General features: G+C 45.5%; 1 protein-coding gene across 1 annotated transcript in view; it reads right to left on the reverse strand.

Annotated features, from left to right (window-relative positions):
• The window catches only part of LOC115462184 (serine incorporator 4-like), a 68,475-nt gene that overhangs the window by 18,245 nt on the left and 26,343 nt on the right, over window positions 1-23,887 (reverse strand). Inside the window, exons 7-9 of the mRNA XM_030192201.1 lie at window positions 20,263-20,358; window positions 20,002-20,128; window positions 9,471-9,543 (exon numbers count right to left, since the gene is read on the reverse strand). Coding sequence (XP_030048061.1) covers window positions 9,471-9,543; window positions 20,002-20,128; window positions 20,263-20,358 — 296 coding nt within the window. The remainder of the gene's footprint in view (window positions 1-9,470; window positions 9,544-20,001; window positions 20,129-20,262; window positions 20,359-23,887) is intronic.

A 23,887-nucleotide genomic window follows, 5' to 3' on the forward strand; every position in this document is an offset into this window, starting at 1 on the left:
GAATCAATCACACCTCAACTAGAAATTGCCTCAATCAGATTGCAACATAAAAGTGTAGCCGGCAATCTAAATTGCATCCTATTCTACAGACCGCCAGGCACTTGGAGCGAAGCATATATAACCCTAATGGATTTCATATCGGCCACTTGTACATCTAACTCAAACATACTAGTCATTGGGGACAGAAACCTTCATTTAGAAGACCCAAACTCAACTGGTGTCCAAGACTGTAAGGAATTCTTCCAACTATGGGATTTCGAATGGCCACATCTGAATGCCACCCACAGAAAAGGCCATACACTTGACCTGCTAACCCATAAATTCGCATCAGACCAAATCATTAAAGTCATTGACCACAAATGGACAGAAATTCCATGGTCAGATCACTTCAAATTAAATCTGACCCTACATTGGCTGAAGAATGGGCATCTCAAAACTGATGAAAAAAAATCTTACCAAACCAGAGGTAAAGTGGACACAACTGCATTTTGGCAATCAATTTATGACAACAATTGGTCTATTTCATCTGATTCCATCAACTATCTTGCAGATTGGGAATCGAGATGTATCACCATTCTTAATGAATTAGCTCCTTTACGAACAAAAACCATTCACAAACCAAACAGGACCCCATGGTTCAACGAAAATGTGAAACAATTAAAATCTAGAACCAGACAACTCGAACGAGCCTGGAGAAAAAACAAAAACGATCAAAATCTAAACGCTTGGAAAGAATCACATAGAAAATACAAATATGAAATAAAAAAATCCAAACGCAACTACTATAATGAACAACTAGGTTCTGACTACAAAGACATGAAAAAGTTATACAAGTTACTGGATAAATTACTAGACACAAAACCAGTGTCCTCAACAAAATCAGGAATCCCAACAGCAGACGATCTTGCTAACTACTTCAAAGGCAAAATTGTCGGTCTATGCAAAAATATGTCACAGGACTACACCAACCTTGATACCTTCCTTAATGAGCTAGACCCACGCTCAGAAGAATACCCAGCCAACTGAACTTGGACAAATTTCGCCCAGATCACACAAGAAACAATAGCACTAGCAACCAATAAGATCTCTACAGCCTACTGTCAATTAGATGCCTGCCCCAATTATCTAATTAACCCCCCCACCCCGCTCGATTCATCACTGAACTTACCTCCCACCTCAACTTCTTGTTCCAGCATGGCATATTCCCCAAAGACAAAGGTAATATACTACTCACACCATTACCAAAAGACACCAAAAAGAAAACTAACGATATCACCAACTACTGACCTGTGGCATCCATCTCACTTACAACCAAACTGATGGACAGCATTGTAGCAAAACAACTTACTGAATACATCGATAATTTCTCAATCCTTCATGAATCACAGTCGGGCTTCAGATCTCTCCACAGTACGGAAACCGTTCTGGTAACGCTCCTAGCCAAGTTCAAAAAGGAAATCGCATTAGGTAAAACATACTCCTCTTGCAATTCGACTTGTCAAGCGCATTCAATATGGTTGACCACTATATAGGCACAAGATAGGCATAGGAGGGAATATACTCAAATGGATCAAGGGTTTCCTAACCACAAGATCTTATCAAGTAAAAGCAGACTCAAACATATCACCATCATGGAGTACCGATTGCGGAGTACCCCAGGGTTCACCTCTCTCACCCATATTATTTAATCTGATGATGATCCCCCTTGCCATGCCCTATACAAGCATAATCTTAATCCTTTTCTGTATGCGGATGATGTCACCATTTACATACCGTTCAACTCTAATCCAACAGAAATCACTGTTGCAATAAAGACTAGTTTAAGCTTAATGGATGCCTGGGCATTGGCATTCAAACTTAAACTCAACAAGGAAAAAACTCACTGCCTTGTTCTCTCTTCTCAACACAAAACAAACCTCCCTTCATCCATAAAAAACCCGGAACATACTCTCCTAATATTGGACAAACTGAAGATCCTTGGAATTACTATTAACACCAACCTAACCCTGGAGAGCCAAGCTTCTGCCACCACGAAGAAAATGTTCCATGCAATGTGGAAACTCAAACGGATCAAACAATTCTTCCCAAGGGAAACTTTCCGCAACATAATTCAAACATGTTGACTATTGTAACGTCGTATATGCGGGATGCAAAGAACAGATCTTAAGGAAACTCCAGACCACACAGAACACGGCAGCTAGACTCATTTTCGGAAAGACAAGATTCAAAAGTGCTAAACCCCCTACGCGAAATACTGCACTGGCTACCAATCAAGGAAAGAATAGCCTTCAAAATTTACACTCTGGTCCACAAAATAATCCATGGTCTGGCCCCAACCTTCATGACCGAACTTATCGACTTACCAACTAGAAACATCATCGAATCATCAAGAACGTTTCTAAACCTGAATTACCCAAACTGGTAAATTCCCTCCAACCAAATCCACTGCAGATCTTCAGCAGCACTTAACCGGAGTGTGCCACTAAATATCTGCACAGACTATCTTGCTAGTTAGTGCTGGGGCAGAGCAAAAGCAGAGCCAGAAATACAGTAAAATCTCGATTATCCAACCTTAACGGGACTGACCCGTTGTCGAATCTAAAAGTTAGATAATATGGAAAACAACGGTAACCCCTCAAACAATGCAGAAACAAAGGCAGTAAAAGCAGGGTCCCCGCTCACAATGGTGGTAAAAGTAGGGTCCCGGGTTCAGAAAATGGAATCCGAAAATGGAAGGCGAAGTCACGTGACGTCACTGGGGGGGGGGGGGTCTGCTGGATATGCCAGATGGTCGGATTAGCGAAGGTTGGATAATTGAGACTGTACTGTATCTTCTCTGTCTCCATTATTAGAACATTTCTACCAAATCCTTTTTGAGATGGGGTGACCAGAACTCGGCATAATACTCAAGGTGCAGTCACATCAGGGACCTATTCAGAGACATATTCTCCATTTTGTTCTCCTTCCCTTTTCAAATATGCCCTAATATTCTATTTACTTTTTTGCCAGCCACCACACACTGGGCTGAAAATTTCAATATTTTGTCCACAATAACTCCAAGACCTTTTTCTTGAGCGGTGACTCCTGACACAGAATTTTCTACCTGTAGTTGGGATTATTTCATCCTGTTTGCATCGTTTTGCACATATCCACATTATATTTTTATTTGCTACATTTATATCCCACATTTTCCCACCTATTTGCAGGCTCAATGTGGCTTACATTATGCCGCAATGGCGATCGCCATTAACCGGATGAGAAATTCATCTGTCATTTCAACACCCAGTCTCCTCTGCTATTTTAACAACTTCAAATAATTGTGTGGTGTCCACAAATTTGATCACTTCACTTGTCACTCCTATCTCCAGATCATTAATGAATATGATAAACCTCACAGGTCCCAGTACGTACTGATGGGGCATTCCACGACTGACCCTTTTCCACATAGATAACTGATCGTTTAGTCCTACTCTCTGTTTTCTCTCTTTTAACCAATTTGCCATCCGCAAAAGAGCATTGCCTCCTATTCCATGACTCTTTAATTTCCTAAATCTACTATTACCCATACTGAATTTAACATTAAAATGGTTTATAATCTCAGACTTATTTAAACCATATTCTTATAATGAACACGGTCTTTATTTAATACAAAAGAAACTTTAAAGGCAAGTATAAGATAAAATACAGACTACCCCAACCACACGCCCTCCTCAGTCCCATAGAAGCAGGAACCCAGGAAATATAAAATTCCTCCAGTATTTAGCATCAACATGAGTTCAAAAAGGAAACAGTAAAAGTTCAGCTTTCTTCATTCCTGGGCAGCATACTTGTAGAAAGAAGCCACAAACACAGCTTGTCACAGAGCCAGCTCCAGCTTCAGCTCTGCCATAAAGTTTCAAATCAATCTGGCTTCATCCAAACAAAAATGCCAGGAAGCTGAGCCTACAGAGAAGCCTGTTAGGACAAACAGAGCAGCAGAACACCATTCAGTGCACAGCTAGTTTCCAGAAGCAAATTCCCAGTTTGCAATGCTGCCTCAGTTTGGTGCATCAAAATAAAAGTTCCATATTCAATGGAACATGCAGGAAAGAGTGTCATCAACTAAATTCCAACATGACCGGACTCAACCTATATGTTTCACTAAAATATAGTGTCATCAAGAGTCCAAGCAGAAAATTTCTTCTCAACCACTAGCCAGAGTGGCAGCCTCACAACTGAGACTAACCAACATGTGAGGAACTCTGTCAAATGTCTTCTGAAAAACTAATTACACTATCAGGGCTGGTGCTAGGGATTCTGGCGCCCCCCCCCCCCCAAGCCTATCAATCGGAAACCCCTACCCATCCAGCATAGCATCTCTTTCTCTCCTCTATTCCAAAACCCTCCCCCTCCTCTATTTAGCACCTTCTCTCTTCCCTCCCATCCCTTCCGGGGGGGTGGGGGTGGTGGCGGGCAGCAGAATGCTTTTTTAATTGGGGGGATCCAAGCTCCACCCACAGTTTCACCTTCAATTTCCAAGTTCCCCCACCAATTAATATTTAGTCAATTCTATAACAGGGTGCTAAAATTAGGCACCATTTGTGCACATATCTTATCTCCCCTCATCCTTCTTTCCCCACAGGTCCTGGCACCTCTCTCTTTCCTTGTCCTTCCTCCCTTTAAAGTCCAGCACTTCTTTCCCTCTGTGCCCCCTCTTTCTTCCTCACCCCCTCATTGGATCAATTCCCTACCTGTTCAGCCTTATCACTAGTACGTACACACATATAATGCACACTTATGTGCTAAAGCACTATTCTATAATTTACACACGTCACTTAGCACTTAAGTGCAAGGGGCGTGCACGTAATAAGTTATATTCTAAAGTGCCACATTTACCGTGAACAGTTATGCTTGCTATAGACCTGGTGGAACTGTTCATGCCTATGTTTAGATGCATCATTTCTGACATAGGCTAGTATTCAAAAACAGAGGAGGAAGGAGGGAGGGAGACAGATGGGACAAAGCACAAATTTTCAGCGTCCACCAAAACACATGGTCATTTTCGGCTGAAAATTAAAATAACTTTTTGGCTGAAAACACAACAGGGCAGAAAAACAATATTGGACTGGTTTCGGCACCGTAATCGAAACCGAAATTCGGTCAGCCTCTACCTCCCACATCTGTCATTCTTCAGCCTTTCCCTTGTCTCATCATCTGGCTGGTCCTGAGCTCAGTGGCAGCAGTGATAGGAAGGAAAATTAGAACAGGGCCTGAGAACCAGTGTGCATTCATTCAGGCCCCGCCCTTCACATATGTTTCCTTGGTAACAGGAAGCTCCTGCAGAAGTAAGTAGTAGGACCAGCTCACAGGGCTCTTCTTGCTTCCACTGCCACCTGAAAGTTGTTGCCAGACCTGATCCGCTGTTCCAGGTCAGTGGGCTGCCAAGCCTCTTCTTGCTTAACTGCCTCCTGCATTATGAGGGCCATTTGGAATTCGTTGCCAGAGAATGTGGTAAAGGCGGTTAGCTTAGCGGGGTTTAAAAAGGGTCTGGACGGCTTCCTAAAGGAAAAGTCCATAGATCATTATTAAATTGACTTGGGAACATCCACTGCTTATTTCTGGGATAAGCTGCATAAAATGTATTGAACTCTTTCAGGATCTTGCCAGGTCTTTGTGACCTGGATTGGCCACTGTTGGAAACAGGATGCTGGGCTTGATGGACCTTTGGTCTGTCCCAGTGTGGCAATACTTATGTACTTATTTGTTAAGAATTAACATCACTGAATATGCCCCCTATGTCCTATTATTACAATGATACAATTGTTATTACTGTTTTTTGTATAATGCATACCAGATGTTACTCAGTGCTGTACATAGGAATTAGATTTATGTTTCAATAATTTTTATTAGAGAGAACACAATCAACATATCTAAACAGTGCTTAACTTCCTCTCTGTCTTGTAATATAGTCAACATATCTTCACTAGCAAGCACATTGGTGATATCTATGAAGCCACTTATCTCCCCAGTAACATTTTACATTTTCATCCCTTTCCCTCCCCCATCTCCCCCCTTCCCCCCCTACCCATTGCTGTCACAGTCTCTTATTTCGCAGATCCCATATTCTAAATGCTCTAGAGCAATAGTCACTTGTTCATTATTTGCCCTTTGGCTTGAGCTGTCAGCGTAAGCCAAAATGGGGTCCAACAGGCCCAGAATATCCGAACAAGGGGGGGTCGTTGAGTTCTCAATCTTATTCTCTCAGTGCGCAACAAATGAATCATCTGCCCTCTCCACTGAGCCACTGTAGGGCCCTCCTCCGACAGCCATGCCCTCAAGATTGTTTTCTTGGCCACCACCATCACTGTGCGCAGTACAAATGCTCGGCGTCCCCTAACTGGGGGCCCCGAAAACCGCAGGTGCCCGAAAAGGAGTTTTACATCTAAAATCCAGTTCGAGAACCAAATAGTCCTTATCTGTCCACTCACAGCTTTCCAAAATTGTTTAATGCACAGGCAGCCCCAAAACATATGTCCCAGAGTTGCTCCTTCCGCTGCGCATTTGGGGCATGCTCCGTCCGGTGAAGCCCCCATATGGAACGCCCTCCGGGGTGGTATGTATGCTCTCAGCACAAACTTAAATTGCAATTCCCAATAGTTTGCTTGATCTGTATTCCTGCGATATCCCTGGATCTTTTGGGAATTAGATTTATTAGGTGTCTATGTAGGAAACAGTTAATGGGAAAAATGGGACTATGGACAGGGAATCATTACATAGAGCATTTTGTTGATATTATAAATCTACCAGTATTAAAAATAAGATACATAGACAAAAAACAAATAAGAGAATTAGAGTTAGCAAAGAAACTGTGTTTAGGAAAAATTACATCTGACAGGTTATAGACAACATTAATGAAGGTGGGGCAACTTAAACTAAAACTGTACAAAATGAGACCTCTTAAGAGGCTGCATAAAACAACTAGGGAGAGTCGTTGCAGAGACGCCAAGGGCGGCCCATCCCAATGCTGGAGATTTACCACCGCAATGCTGAAGATTGAAGGCGAAATTGGTGAGATTTTTCTCATGGACCTGAGCCAAGTCTAAAACTAGTTCTGGCAGATACACATTCCAAAAACTGACATACTCCAATCAATAAATAGAAAATGCAATTCTTTTTTCTACCTCTGCTGTCTGGTCATTTTATTTTTCTTATTATGTTGGTTATAATGTAAGTATTGCCACACGAGGACAGACCAAAGGTCAATCAAGCCCAGTATCCTGTTTCCAACAGTGGCCAATCCAGGTCACAAAAAAGTTCAATACATTTTATGCTGCTTATCCCAGAAATAAGCAGTGGATTTTCCCCAAGTCCATTTTAATAATGGTCTATGGACTTTTCCTTTAGGAAACCATCCAAACCTTTTTTAAACCCTGCTAAGCTAATCTCTGGTTTCTGCTTTCTTCTCTTAATTGTCTTGCCAGAGTCTTCTTGCCCATTTGGCACTTTTCTCTCTATGTCCACCATCCATTTTCTCTCTGTGTCCCTATCTTACCCAGCATCACCCCTGTCTTCCTGCCATGTTGAGCATCTCCAATTTCTGTGCCCCTAATCCCCCTCCTCCCATGTGCCAGCCTCTCTCTCTCTCTCTCTCTTTGTTTCTCTTTTTTTTTCTTCCCTCCTGTCTCTCTTGACCAGCATCTCTCCCTCTGTCTTTCCTCCCTCTGACCTCCCCCCCCCCCAGGTGTCCAGCAAGTGTTCCTTTCACTTCCCTCACTTCTCTTCTGTCTCCCTTTTGCAGGACCAGCACCTCCCCTCATCCTTCTTTCCCCACAGGTCCTGGCACCTCTCTCTTTCCTTGTCTTTCCCCCCTCTAAAGTCCAGCACTTCTTTCCCTCGGTGCCTTCTCTTTCTTCCTAACCCCCTCATTGGATCAATTCCCTACCTGTCCAGCACCTTTCTCCCTCCTTGCCCCCCCCCCCCCACCCCCCGATGCAGAACATCTCACGCCTTGCACCAGTTCTCAGCTGTATATAATTTTTGTACTTGATGCATCATTCAGCGCAAAAATGCTATTATTATCCACAGACTTTAAAAAAATACACACACAGTTGAAAAAGTACAAACTAAGATTATATACAGTTGAGAACTGGTGTTTTTGCTCTACGATTTGTGATTTATTACATTTAATAAACTGCTCTTTATAAGTAACAGCAGTCTCTTAATCTTCATAAGCACAAACATTTCCTATACGGAAATGTCCACCTAAACATTTGTTTCATTAGTGCAGGTTGAGGTTGGGGCAGTTTCCCGTTGAGCAGGAAGACCAAGACCCCTGACCCATTTGTCCCCATAGTATGGGGTAAGAGACCCTAATGTTCTTATCAAAAATCTCCCAAGACAAATCTTTCACCCACCACCAGCAGCCACAATAAAGCCAACAGCACAAGCAGCTCTAGTGAGAGAGATGGTGACTGTCCCCACCACAGGGGTAACACTCTCTGCCAGCACCGGGGCATCCCGCATTATCAAAACAAGATGGGCGTCCATCTTTCGTTTCGATAATACGGTCGGGGACACCCAAATCTCAACATTTGGGTCGACCTTAGAGATGAGGTTGGCTGTTACGCATTGGCGGAATGAGACGGCAGGCATAACGTTAAGCATATGTCATGCAAAGATATCACAGAAGCCAGCCAAAGTTGTTGAGGAATATGCGCTGGTCTGATAAGTACGCTTGGGCTCAGACTCCGTCAAACTCAAATCCTGAAGTTGTGTAAGTAAGTCACTGTTTGATGTGTGCTCATTAACTAAAGGTTACAAATAAATATTTCTTTACCAAAGGTAGCAACCATTTTTTTTTTTTTTTTGTCTCCGCAAATATGGTAACCCTACCCAGCCCAGACCCTCCCCTGTGGAGGAGTAGCCTAGTGGTTAGTGCAGTGGACTTTGATCCTGGGGGACTGAGTTTGATTCCCACTGCAGCTCCTTGTGACTCTGGGCAAGTCACTTAACCCTCCATTGCCCCAGGTACGAATAAGTACCTGTATATACTATGTAAACCGCTTTGAATGTAGTTGCAAAAACCTCAGAAAGGTGGTATATCAAGTCCCATTTCCCTTTCCCTCAACTAGTTTCCCCCTCTGCCACTGTCCTGTTGAGCAGCTCCAGTCCCACAGTAATAAAATTCAGCATGGGACTTGCGAGTTTTCATGCGCTGACAGGCCCTGTGACGCACTATCCCCTCTTCTCACACAAGCTTGAAACTCATGCAGGCCCCCCACTGAATTTTGTTACTGGAGTTTGCTAATGTGAGGTGGACTTATGGAGGTACGGTAGCAATAGGGGTGCTCCAGTGGCTATCAAATTTGGTACTGGAGTCAGTGGCCTAGAGTGCCTGGGCCTGGTAACAAGGGAGAAAGATGACATGCATGGGGGGAAAAAAAGCAGAGGAGAGATAGACAAAAAAATGATGATAATGATGATCTACTCACCTGAAACTCATAACTGTACACTTTTACCATCCAGAGGGGCCCAAATATCTCAGCAAGGTAGGAAGCTTCGTTACTTTATCAAGGAGTAGAGAAGAGAAAGAATTTGTAATGTTAGGATTTTATTGTGCTCTTTATACCAGTGCTAGAATGTAGCTATCCCAAGATGCACCTGTTTCCTCTGCAGAAGGCCTGTCTTGTTTTGGGAGAACGCTACCTTCCTTTATTAAGATGAGAACATTGGACACTACATAGTAACATAGTAGATGACGGCAGAAAAAGACCTGCACGGTCCATCTAGTCTGCCCAACAAGATAAACTCATATGTGTATACCTTACCTTGATTTGTACCTGCCTTTTTCAGGGCACAGACAGTACAAGTCTGCCCAGCAGTACTTCCCGCCTCCCAACCACCAGTCCCGCCTCCCATCACCGGCTCTGGCACGGACCCCGTATAAGTCTGCCCTCCACTATCCTCGCCTCCCAACCACCAACCCCTCTTCCCCACACCTGCTCCGCCACCCAATTTTAACACTAAAGTTGTCTATTAGATTGTAAGCTCTTTGAGCAGGGACTGTCTTTCTTCTATGTTTGTGCAGTGCTGCGTTCGCCTTGTAGCGCTATAGAAATGCTAAATAGTAGTAGTAGTAAGTTGGCAGTAGCTTACTGACAGCTTTGCTGGGACTGGATCCCAAAGGAAACACCACATAGGAAAAACTAGTGAAATGAGCAAAACATTTATTATTTTAAAAACAGCAACAGCAGCCCAGAACTGCTTCAGCAAGGGATACTTCTCAGCTACAAAGGTCTTAAAATAGCAAATATTCCAAAGAAGAACTCAACACAGTGTCATGTTTCATAGCGACTGCATCTAAAACTTTTGAACACATCTATAAACAACAAAAGGTCAGTCCAAAATGAAGACGATCTCGACAGGCAGTTTCTTTCCTGACGTTCGACTTTTTGGTTGTATTAGTCAGGTAAACATGGAAGGGACGTGCATTAACGTACAGTATTCTATAAGTTATGCACATAAGAGGGGGCCCCACACATGTCCCACCCATGTGTCTGCCTCTCCTGAATTTACAAAAATAGCCACTTAGGCGCTCTGCTGGCACTCTCACGGGGTAATGTTAGTATTCTGTACATTTACATGTGCGAGGGGTGCAGAAATTTGGGTGCCCAGTTATGGAACTGATCTTCACGTGAGTAATTAAGCCCCATTGATAATAATGGTGCACTTGTTATTTAATGTGTGTTAATGTCCATTCATTGGTTAATGTGCATTAGTAAGTGAAGTCCTTAAATTGTAAGCCCTCTGGGGCAGTGACCTATCCACTCCATCTGAATATGTAACTCACCTAGAGCTCAGATTGTGTAATAAACCAGGTTTAAAATTTAAAACAACAAGTCTCATACAGAATTTGAATAAACTCAGAAGGGAAGCATGAAGTACTATGGGGTCATTGGCAGCATTCTGGATTACAACACAGACCCAGGCAACACTGCCACCCAAGACTACTGGCCCACCAATAATGACTCCCAGATAAGTCCTGGGTGGGGGGAGGGCAGAGGGGTGTGCTAGTAAATTTTTAACAATGGGCTCTCTCTCTGGGCATAACCAGACCTGTAATTTGAGGGGGCCAGGGGTGGACTGGGGAGGGCAGCGCATGCCTCTCTCTCTCCCCCCCCCCCCCCTCCTCGTGAGGGCCCACTAGGCATACCTTTGTTGGAAGGGATGCTGAGCCCCACCAGCCAATAAACGGACCGCCACCACTCCCCGCTTCTGCTGCTCAGAACTGGAAACAAGGAGCAGGGAGCAGAAGCAAACAGTCTATTTACTTGTCTGGCAAAGTAAAAGAGGGGGCCCGAGCCCACATTTTGGGAGCCATTGTTAAAGTAGCCATGAGGGAGGCCTTCTTTAACAAATAGCTCCCAAAATTCGTAAAAACTTAACAGCTCTCACGAGCCTGTGAGAGCCCAATCACACAAACCACTGGGGGAGGGTATCGGGTAGGGCTCTGGGGGGTGGGTTTTCTGCAGGGATGGGGCTTCTGAATGAGGAGTATAGATGATGTAATCAGAGTTCAGAGTCTGAGTGGGGGGGGGGGGGGGTTGGATGGTGTGATTGCGGGGGTCAGGGCAGCAAGGTGGAAAGTGTAGAGTTGGGAATTGATGGTAGGGGGCAGAGTTGGATGGTGGCAGGAACCATAGTAACATAGTAGATGACAGCAGAAAAAGACCTGCATGGTCCATCTAGTCTGCCCAAGATAAACTCATATCTTGAATTTGTACCTGTCTTTTTCAGGGCACAGACCGTATAAGTCTGCCCAGCAGTATTTCCCGCCTCCCAACCACCAGTCCCGTCTCCCATCACCGGCTCTGGTACAGACCGTATAAGTCTGCCCTCCCCTATCCTAGCCTCCCAACCACCAACCCCTCTTCCCCCCACCTGCTCCGCCACCCAATTTCAGCTAAGCTCCTGAGGATCCATTCCTGCTGCACAGGATTCCTTTATGCATATCCCACGCATGTTTGAATTCCGTTACCGTTTTCATCTCCACCACCTCCCGCGGGAGGGCATTCCAAGCATCCACCACCCTCTCCGTGAAAAAAAACTTCCTGACATCTTTTTTGAGCCTGCCCCCCTTCAATCTCATTTCATGTCCTCTCGTTCTACCGCCTTCCCATCTCCCTCTATGCAGCTCTGCCTTCCCCTCATCTCAGGCTGAACCCTTAATAATGCTTTTCTTGTGCCTCCATTCCGCAGGCCAGGCCTCCAAGGAAGGCCCAGTGCCGGCAAAGGCTTCCAGAGGCAGGCTGAAGGTTCTGCTCCAATGGCCTGTCTCTCTCCTGCTCCTGTGTGTCGGGACTGGGTGATTGCATTAACGTGATAAATTGGGTCCCGGCACAGAAGAACAGGAGAGTGACAGAACGAGCAAGGAGCAGACGCAGGGAGGTAAGGGGGCGAGGGAGCGATGGCAGCCCGAGTGGAGGAGGGCAGTGGTGGCTGTGGCCTAAGGGGGGCAGCGGCTGCGGCAGCCCTGCTCCGGGCCCGGCTCTGTCTCTCAGCAGCCCTGCACTCAGGTATCCTGTGGTCATTTTGGGATCGGCGTGTGCTACCCATACGCTCAAAAATAAAGTTTTTAGCTGGTCTGGGGGTGGAGGGTGGGCGGGTCTGGGCTTAGGAGCATCCGTGTTCTGTGCTAGTCGGTTAGCACAGGTACATTGCCGCACGCTAATAGATTCGTGTGTGCTTAGTTAATGAGCCTTTACTGCCTACATAATGGTTGACAGTAGGGGTCATGTGCTAATGGAAAAACTAGCGCATGGCCATTAAGAAGAAAAATAGAAAAAGTGGCCACTTACCCCAGTGGTAAAAATGGTCTTAGCATGCAGGGATGACCTGTGTAAGGGTAGGGTAAGGCCAGTGTTTATCAAAAGGGCTCCTCAATTCATTATATACTGCTTGCAAGCCTAAAAGTTATCAAAGCAGTGTAAAGTCGGCATTTTTCTGTCCCTGGACGGCTCACAATCTTGAGTTTGTATCTGAGGCAATTGAGGGTTAAGTGACTTGCCCAAGATCACAAGGAGCCACAGTGGGATTTGAACTGGGCTCCCCTGATTTGCAGACTGCTGCCCCTCCATTCCCAAGTGTGTTCAATAAATGTACATTAAAAACACAAAATCCAAAGTTCAGTCTTTTCAAAACAGAAAAAACTTTTGAAAACCACTTGTCTGCTCACGACATATAGTCCAGACCAGCTTCCAGTATGACACTGTTGGCATCTCCACCCTCCATGATTACACTGGATGAGGCTAAAAGCTGTGCGATATGAGCGCTTGCCTCTGATATGATGGTCCATCAGACATTTATAGTAAAATAAACATTTTTTATTTAATTATACACGTATAGCACTTAAGAGGTATGCATTTTAAAAAAAAATCTATTTATTGAAATGTTTTTCTTAAAAGTTTGCAACTTGCAATTTAACAATATAACAGAACAGAAAAGCATCCATAGCATCTGTTGTGAAAATTCACAGATTGCTTATTTAAAATCCAGGAGACCTAAAAGGTATCAATAAAGCAGTGGCGTAGCCAAGGGTGGGCTTGGGTGGGCCCATGCCCACCCACTTTGGGTTCAGGCCCACCCAGTAGCAGCATACCTATGATGTGGCTGGCAGGGATCCCCAAGCCCCACCAGCCGAAAAATCCCAACAAGTGTCTCTCCTGCATACCTTGTAAGTAGCAGATCTTCGCCTGCAGTGAGCAGTGACCTACATACTGCTCGCACCGGCCCCACAGCCTTCCCTCTGATGTATTTCTGCCTAGGCGGAAACAGGAAGCTGCATCAGAGGGAAGGGTGTGGGGCCAACATGAGCAGTGTGTATTAGTTGCTGCTCGCTGCTGGTGAAAATCTGGTATTTAAAAGGTATACAGGAGAAGGGGGATGTTTGAGAGACCATATGGCATGCAGGCGAGAGAAGGAGAGACCAAATCACCTATGGGACGGGGCGAGGTTCTTCTGCCCACCCATCTTGGGCCCAGGCCCACCCAAAATTGGGTGTCTGGCTACGCCCCTGCAATAAAGGTGATCAGTGCAGCTAAGTTATAATGGCCTGAGTCCAGGTGCTGATATTAGCACAATATGAGTCTAATGGTGCCCAAGTTTTTAATGAAGATTAAAGCGTATGTTGCTTGAGAGCCAGAGCAGCTTCATACTTTCTTATTAGACACAGGTGGCTCCACCATTCCATAAAGTTTAGTTGCGAGTTGTCTTTCCAGTTGCGTATGATAAGATGAAGACCAACTGCTATTATAGTATTAAATAGTCTCTGTTGATCATCTGGTATTATAATGTCCGGGTTAGAGGCACATAAAATTATGGTTTTGTAGGAAATATCCAAATCTCTGGGCAGATCAAATACTAAAACCATTCTGTTCCAAATATAATTCCAATAGGCTTTAACATTTTTGCAGAAATAAATCATATCAGGATAAAGAACCAGATTCCTCTAAACAAGACCAGCATAGGTCCAATTTAGATAATCTTATTTTATTTTATTTTTCATAAAGCATACTGGACCCCATCCCGAATAGCCAAAATTAGAAGTTTATCTAAAGTGGTATGCATTTTGATGGTGCTATACAGAAGTTTGGCCTAGGTTTAAAACTCATGTCTGTTTGTCTTACTTTAACAGGGTGCAGCCAGTTGGAGGTTTCTCAGTTAGACAATAGAACAAAGCTGAGAATATTTACTGGAACAAATGTTTAATGCTGGAGACCCTCCAAAGATATGTAAGAGGCAGCTGCTACCAACACCCCATAACCTGTTCATACTATTCTCCTTTTCAGCTTTTAGAAGTTCAGAAAGAGAAAGCGTTTGCATATGGTTGATCTGTCCCTGTGGGTCTGGCCCTTACAATTCATTCATTTTGAGAAGGAGTTCGTCCTGACAAGGCAGTGGGGAAAAGGGCAATTCCTGCTGTAGGCTACTACTACTTAACATTTCTAGAGCGCTACTAGGGTTACGCAGCGCTGTACAGTTTAACAAAGGACAGTCCCTGCTCGAAGGAGCTTACAATCTAAAGGACAAAATGTCAAGTTGGGGCAGTCTAGATTTCTTGAATAGTGGTTAGGTGCCAAAGGCGACATTGAAGAGGTGGGCTTTGAGCAAGGATTTGAAGATGGGAAGGGAGGGGGCCTGGCGTATGGGCTCAGGGAGTTTATTCCAAGCATGGGGTGAGGCGAGGCAGAAAGGGCGGAGCCTGGAGTTGGCGGTGTTGGAGAAGGGTACTGAGAGGAGGGATTTGTCTTGAGAGCGGAGGTTACGGGTAGGAACGTAAGGGGAGATGAGGGTAGAGAGGTAAGGAGGGGCTGCAGATCGAGTGCATTTGTAGGTTAGTAGGAGAAGCTTGAACTGTAAGCGGTACCTGATCGGAAGCCAGTGAAGTGACTTGAGGAGAGGCTACAGAGGTGGAACCAGATATTTCAAGATTGTGTGGCAGGAGGTAGCAGATTGTGTGGCAATTGTGTAGAATATTTGCATACATTTGTATATGTAAGTTTCTTTGCAGGATCCTCACTAATCCTGTATGTTCCTGCCCCAGTTAGAGTAAAGAGGAGGTATATACCATCTGGTAATAGCATTCCCTTTCTGGGATAGCTGCAATGGTACTGCCTGCTCTTTATAGGGGAAGGGAAATGGGACTTGATATACCACCTGTCTGTTACATATATTCAGGTACTTATTTTGTACCAGGGGCAATGGAGGGTTAAGTGACTTGCCCAGAGTCACAAGGAGCTGCCTGTGCCTGAAGTGGGAATCAAACTCAGTTCCTCAGTTCCCCAAGACCAAAGTCCACCACCCTAACCACTAGGCCACTCCTCCACTCAAGTACCATGGATTGTACTAGTGTGCAGAAGACATCCTTTGGGAAGTAGTGTTTAATGTGTTCCATTTTCCACGTGGGATATATTCTTTGTGGTGATTGATATTTGTGTGTTGAGGGTCAGGTTGTGGTCTATGGTGACTCCTAGGAATTTTAGATTGTCAGATATAGGGAGGGATGTGTCCATGACAGAGATGTTTGGGAATTAGGCAGTGTTGTGGGGTGAAGCGATTATCAGGCATTGTGTTTTGTCTTTATTCAGTTTGAGTTTGAATGTTGAAGCCCAGGATTCCATTAAGTTCATACCTTCTGTAATCCTGGTTGTGATTTTGTGCAGGTTCTTCTTAAAAGGGATGAAAACTGATACGTTATCGGCATATATGAGTGGGCTGAATCCTTGTTTACATAGTGTTCGGGTGAGGGGGCCATCAATAGGTTGAATAATATTGGTGAGAGCGGCGAGCCCTGTGGGACTCCGCATATTGCTTTCCATGTGTGGGAGAGGGTGGTATTCATCTTTACTTGGTAGGTTTTGGTGATTAGGAACCCTAGTATCCATTTGAGCACCTTCCCTCCTATTCCAATTTTGTCAAGGATTCTTTTGAGGATTTGAAGGAGGAGTGGCCTAGTGGTTAGGGTGGTGGACTTTGGTTCTGAGGAACTGAGTTCGATTCCCGGCACAGGCAGCTCCTTGTGACTCTTGGCAAGTCACTTAACCCTCCATTGCCTGCTGCATTGAGCCTGCCATGAGTGGGAAAGCGCAGGGTACAAATGTAACAAAAATAAAATAAATAAATAAAACCATGTCAAATGCGCTTGACATGTTGAATTGTAGTAGAATGTTTCCTCCATGTGATATTTCTTTTTTGAAGTTCGGTAATAGATTGATTAGCACAGTTTCGGTTCTATGGTTGGATCTAAAGCCTGATTGAGATTCATGTAGTATGGAGAATTTGTTGATGTAGTCTGTTAGCTGGGTGTTAACTATTCCTTCCTAGTGTAGAAAACCTATCATTATAAAGCAGCATAATGTCCAGGGCAGGACAGAGGAGTAGCCTAACGGTTAGAGTAGCAGACTGGGAATCAGAGGGCCTAAGTTCATAATCCAACCATAGATCCTTCTGGCCTTAGGCAAGTCACTTAACTCTCCATTGCCTTGTAATAGCCAGGGATGGCAATGGCAACTTCACCCCATTCAGGGTCTACCATCATCCATCACACTTGCAGTGGCCCCATAATCATTTCACAGCTTGCACCTTGTGGGCAGCAGGGACTTGAAAGAGAATGTCCAGGACTCAAATAGTAACAACTCTACCTATAAAGAGGCAGCTCCCTAGAATACCAATATACTTCCTACTGAAAATACAGAATAAGTCAGACTGCTACAGATCCATACACAGAAAATAAACACTAGCAGAATATCACACCTTGGTCACATGCACAAAACACACAGACCTTCAACAAATATGAAACAAGGGACCGCACATCAGTAATAGAGATATGATGACAAAAGACTGAACTGGAAACCTCAAAAATTCAGGTGCTACATGTAAAGCAATACCAGAGAAACAGAAACTGAAATGTAAGATATCAGTAAAGCACGTTTGCCAAAATTGACATATTCCAATTAATAAATTCAGAATAAATATTGGTTTTTTTTTAATTAACCTATGTTGTCTGAGCATTTTATTTTTCCATTTGCTTTGGTACCTATGTCTTTTTTCTGCTTTTCTCTTGTCAGGGTCTCCTGTCCATTTCACATTTCATCTCTCTCCGTGTCCACCATCCATCTTCCCTCTATGTCCCTATTGTGTCCTGTCCAGCATCTCCCCTCTATGTCCCTATCTCACCCTCCCCCAGTGTTCACCATCTGCCCTCCCAGTGTCCCTATCTCTCCCTCTGCATCCAGCATTGTCCCTCTGTATCCCTGTTCCTATGCTCCCTCCATGCCTAATATCTTTTCTCTGTGTCCCTGTCCCATCCCTTGTTCAGTTTATCCCCTCTCTCTTTTCCTTCTCCCACAACCCCCAACAGAGAACCAGCATCTCTCCTTCTCTCTCCCCTGCCTCCCCTCCCCCAGTTTGTCATCTCTCTTCCCTGATTCCTTGGTCTCTCTCTCTCTCTCTCTCTCTTTCTCTTCTCTCTGTGTCTTCCTCCCTCTATTCCCTCCTCCTGGAGTCCAGTACCTCTCTCCCTTTCTTCTCCCTTCCAGTCCCGGTCCAGTATCTCCACTCCTTACTCTCACCCCCCCCCCCCCAGGGCCACTGAGAAGGGGGCAGGGAGGACAAAATTCCCCAGGCCCGGCACTCCAAGGAGGGCCCGGCACCGGGGTCTCTCGCCCTTTCCTGCTCCCAGGCCGCCGGCGCCGCAGTCCCCAGTCTCTACCTGCCTACCCTCAGCTTTCTTCTGTCTGCTTCCCGGTCCCCTGCATTTAAAAAAAATCTTGAAATCGGCAGCACAGTGCCTTCTGTGTGAAAGCGGCAGATCGCCTTCGGGCAGGCCTTCCCTCACACTGTGTCCCGCCCTCCTCTGATGTAACTTCCTATTTCCGCAATGGTGGGACACAGTGTGAGGGAAGGCCTGCCCGAGGCGATCTGCCGCTTTCACACAGAAGGTGCTATGCTGACGATTTCGAGATTTTTTTTTTTATGAAGAGGGGGTAGAATTGCAGACAGAAATGAGCTGAGGGAAGGTAGGTGGAGACTAAGGACTGCAGCGCCAGTGGTCTGGGGAAAGGAGAGGGAACCGGAGGCGACAGCAGTGGCAATTGGGGGGAGGTGGGGGCAGGGCGGTGATCCTTGGGGGGGGGGGTTGGGGATAGGGGCTGGGAGTGGCCTTGCCCCGGGCCCGGCTCAGTCTCTCGGTGGCCCTGCCTGCCCCCAACAGTCTGGCATCTCTCTCTCTCCCTCCCCTCTGTCCCTCAACCCTTCCCCCCCCCCCCCCCCCACACACACCCAGGTCTGGCATTTCATGATCACTTCAGTGTGAGAATTCAACCAGAGGAGCCCCCCTGCAAGGGAAACTCACACCCGGAAGCTCCCACCCTTTGCAGGGAGGCTCCTCTACTTGAATTCTCACACCAAAGTGATCATGAATGAAGTTTTACCAACAGTGGTTTAGTCTCCTGATGACACACATTTTGTGAAATATGCAGTTGTGTAAAGACTAATGGAATCTGCTGTAGAAAATTCAAAGTACCAACTGGAACTGAGTGGGAGGGATTTTTGCCAGCTGTGAAGGCATTGGCAGTAGTAAAGCTTATAAACTTTCTCCCTCTTTGAAGTGCCAAAGGTGGAGCATAGCTCCTCACACAGCAGAATAATAACAGCAGGACATGGAGAGTCAGCAATTTCAATACACAGCTTAAAGAGACATTGAGTTGCAGGTACTCCTAAAGGATTGTAGCTTAACTGCACAACCAACTGAAGATAAGGATATTATAGTTGGATATTCAGAGAGGTTAGGGTAGATTTAAAGGGTAATGCCAGGGCCGCTGCTTAGGTCTATGGCGCTCCCCCCCCCCCCCCCTCGGTCCAGCATCTTCTTTCTCTCTTCTCCCTCCCCCCTTCTCCCACCCCGCACCCCTTTTTCAGCCCAGTGCATGCGCAAGCATGCTCAGTTTCATAAAAACGAGCGTGCACGGCGCTGAAAATAGGACAGGGCACCAGGCAATGTGAGAGCAGCGCAGGACAAATGCCTTAGCTGGCGGGGGTGGGGAACCCCACCAGCCAAACTGGAGGCCCCTGAGCCAATTTGGGAGGGCCCAGGCCCCCATGGCCCCCCGTAGCTATGCCACTGAGAAGGAGGATGTCCCTATGAAAAGGAAAAGATCTGTTTGTCTGTGCAATGTAGAGGTATGCTATTACTGTACAGGAACCAGTAAACAGCTTTATTTTTTTTTTAACACCACACTCATATCTGCAGTGTCTTTGTTAAGTAGATTTGCTAAGGCTTGGGCTTTGAGATGGATTAATCCTCCCTCTGTCTGAGTATCCATAACAGGTTTTCCCAGAGCATAGGAGAGTGGAAATCCTGTATTCTAGGATCCAGAAAAAGGCTTGCACAAGCAATAGAAGATATCTTAAGGGTGCATATAAATTACGTCAGTATTATCTCAGTGCACACAGATTTTGCCATACCATGCAAGGAGAACACAGATGTACATGACGGTGGCTCCAGCGATGGCCACAGCTGTGTCTTCTGTCTGTAAGCCATCCTTACTAATGCTTGGGAAACAGATGGTGATGTTTTCTCCCTCATATATCACTATAGACCATGAACACAGAGAAAAAAAATACAGAGAGGAAATAAGCAGAAAGAGAGGGACAGAGATCAATATTTGTAAATTATAGGAACAGTGAGTGAGAGAGCCTGAAGAAGGGACAGGATGCAACACTGACCTGTCTCTGGTGGACGACTGCACAGGGCGGAGAAGGTGAGGTACGTGATGTAACAGCAGATGATAGACGCCTGCAGCAGGCCAGAATGTGGTTGTTCTTGGAGACAATGGAGTAAGATTATTACATCATACAGGCACTGAAACTTTAGAGAAGAAATACACTAGAAACAGAGAACTTGATGGCAGCTAAGCACTGTAAACCCCATCTAGTCTGCCCAGCTCATTTTCACTGCAGTTCCATGGAGTCTACATTACAGAGCCCACATTTATTTTTGGTGAAGAGTCTTAAGGGAGGGAGAGGCCTAAGGAACCCCCATGAACTGTGAGTGCTAATTATTTCTGTGTATTATATGGGACCATATTTCTGTTTTGCTGGAAGCTTTTGAGAAGAGATGTTATTAAACTTTTTCACTTATATCATTTACTTTACTATAACTTTTTTGATTAGAACAAACCCCGTCCATGAAGAGTGTCTTGGGCCCTGGAGGAATAGCTCCCCCTGCCTTAAAGAACCCTGCCAGGGGTGTGTTAACTTTTGTAGGGGCTCAGCAGCACCCTGAAATGTGCCCCTTTATTGAAGGAATACCTGGAGAAAGAGGTTACACTGAGTTTAATGTTGTGGATCAACTGCTCTCCTGAATTATATGGATGAGTTGATCAGGATGGAGCTGTTGCTTAGAGTTCTCAGGTCTCTCGCTTTCCCAGGCAAACTAATCAGAAGATAGCATTAAGTTCTTGTCATCCAGCTCAGTACTGTCTGGGTTCTGAGGTATTTAGGTTCTGTTCTCCGACTGGTCCTACATTTCTGCATCTATGTTCTCTTCAGTGATTGGTTGTGGGTGTCTATAGCGAATTTGGATCTGCAACTATGTTTTGTGTTTTGCAATGGTACCTCACCTGTTGTTATTTTACATTTAACGTACTTACGTATTATTTTATTTGTATGAATCTATTTTAGAAGTCTGAGGCAGGCACCTTTGAGCTGAAACACAGCTGCTGTGTTGAATCTTTTGGTGTAATTTCAATAAATCCTTACATACAAATACTTTGGTATCGCCCTTGTGTTTTTTGGAAGAGTCCATCCACCCTACTCTTTGATTCCTGTATACTATGATACCGTAGGGATAGAGCATCCCTCCACATCCTGTGGCTGACCTCACCTGTCTCCAGCATTTGGATTGATCCAACAGAAGCTGAGCCCCCAGTTGGGCTGCTAACTAGCTAATTTGAGTATGGGAATCATTTTTATAAAAACAAGGGTGCTAAACTCAACACACATGACTTCTGCCTGGATACATTGAGGGGTTGAAGTACCCAAAGAGCTGGCATCGATGCATTTGAGGCCTACCTGATCCTCAGTGTATCTTGTTCTTTGCCTTGTCCATATGTGGATAACTTGAGATCTTCTCCCTGCTATATTCCTGTATAAATCTGACAACCTGGACTGTGAGGTTACTTATTATTGCCTTGCCTTATGGACTGGCCTCACCTATCAAAAGCAGGGTGTGTTTGTTTTTTTCTTATTGCTAGACAAGCTCTGAGATCTTGCTTCTGTTCAGTAGTACCTGCAACCACCTCCGATCTGCAACCTGTCTTCAGTCTGAGAGGCCCTTTTACTAAGCCACATAAGCATCTACGCACGCCCAACGTGTGCCAAAATGGAGCTACTGCCCAGCTCCTGCATGACTGTTGCGGTAATTTCATTTTTGGTGCGCGTCCGATATGTGCGTCTGAAAATTAATCTTTTGGACACGCGCCAAGTGGCATTTGACGCGCACAGGTCACTACCGCCCGGCTACCACGTGAGTCTTTACCGCTAAGTCAATGGCTGGCAGTAAGGTCGCAGACCCAAAATGGACGCGCGGCAATTTTGATTTTGCCGCACGTCCGTTTTCGTCAAAATTTTTTTCAAAAGGCCTTTTTACAGGTGTGCTGAAAAATGGATCGGCGCACGGCCAAAATCCACGCCTACCCTACCGCATGCCATTTTTCAGCACACCTTAATAAAAGGACCCCTCTGAATGTACTGATTTTAACTCAGCCTTAAGAACTTAGAAAGGGACCTCTATTCCATATCTCAGCCTGGTGACCCGACGCTGGTGTCATTCAGTCGCAGGATGCTGAGTTTAATTTATGGGTTCAGATTCTGTTCTGCAGTTTGGCTAAGCTAGGGATGCTGTGGGCACAGCATTCCCAGTCCCTGGGGAGAAGGTGTTTCAGTCACTACACAACAGTGACATCTAGTGGTCATACTCCAGGTGCACACTTGAAGAACAATTATACAACTGGGTGCCAGGCACCTGGTAGAAACCTATTCTATAAAGGAAAGTAGGGGGTCCTTTTACAAAGGCATGCTAAAAAATGGTTTGCCGTAGTATAGGCGCAGGTGTTGGGCATGTGCCAATCCATTTTTTAGCGCGCCTGTAAAAAAGGCCTCTTTATTTTTTTGCCGAAAATTGAATCTGACACCTTACCATCAGCCATTGACCTAGTGGTAAAGAATCTGGGCAGTAATGACCTACGCGCATCAAATGCCACGGAGGTGCGCCAAAATTCAAATTACCGCAAGGGCCACGCGGTAACCGGGCGGTAAGTCCAATTTGGTGCATGTTCGGCGCATATAGGCGCCTACACGGCTTAGTAAAAGGGTCCCTAGGTGTCATACCTACGCGTGTGCATTCTAGTATTCGAGAAATGTCCACAGTAGAAGCAGGCAGTGGCATTCCTAGGGGGGAGCGGTGGGTGCGGTCCGCTCCGGGTGCACACCGCTGGGGGGGGGTGCTGCGCGCGCCTGTCCTCCGTTGTTCCATGCTTCTTCTCTGCCCCGGAACAGGTTACTTCCGGGGCACAGAAGAAGCATGGAACAACGGAGGACAGGCACGCATGGCATCCCCCCCCCAGCGGGGGGGGGGGTTCCTTCGCGGGGGTGTCCGCGCTGCATTGGGGGGGGGGCGCTGCATCCGGGGGGCGGGGCGCATCGGCGATCCGCCCCGGGTGCCAGCCCCCCCAGGAACGCCACTGGAAGCAGGAAGACACCCTCTATGAAGATCTGAACAAAGAAGCCAAAGCATCTATTGATGTAGTCACTACTTTAGCAATGCTGTCTTTCAATAGTGTGTGAACAACAAGGGACCCTTTTACTAAGCCGCGTGGCTCGGGCAGTAATTTCATTTTTTACACGAACCCATTATGTGCACCGGAATATATATATGTTATTTTCCGGCGCTAACTGGGCAGTAATTGGCATTGTACATACGCTGACGGTTACTGCCCAGTTAACGTGTGAGACCTTACCTTTAAGTCAATGGGTGGCGGTAAGGTCTCAGGCCCAAAATGGATGCGTATCAATTTTCATTTTGCCACACGTCCATTTTCGACCCCCCCCCCCCCTCCCAAAAGGCCTTTTTTGCAGGTGCGCTGAAAAATGGACCTGCGAGCGCCCAATACACGCGTCTACACCAGCACAGACTACTTTTCGGCACACCTTAGTAAAAGGACCCCTCAGTGTGCTCTTTCCTTTTACCACTGTGATGTCCATCTCTGCCAGTGAGTCATATTTATATCCTTTTTAATATGTTTCTCTCATACGGTTATATTTATAGACATTTTAATATATTTTTTTCATA

Source organism: Microcaecilia unicolor, chromosome 1, assembly GCF_901765095.1.
Source record: "Microcaecilia unicolor chromosome 1, aMicUni1.1, whole genome shotgun sequence".
Lineage (NCBI taxonomy): Eukaryota > Metazoa > Chordata > Amphibia > Gymnophiona > Siphonopidae > Microcaecilia > Microcaecilia unicolor.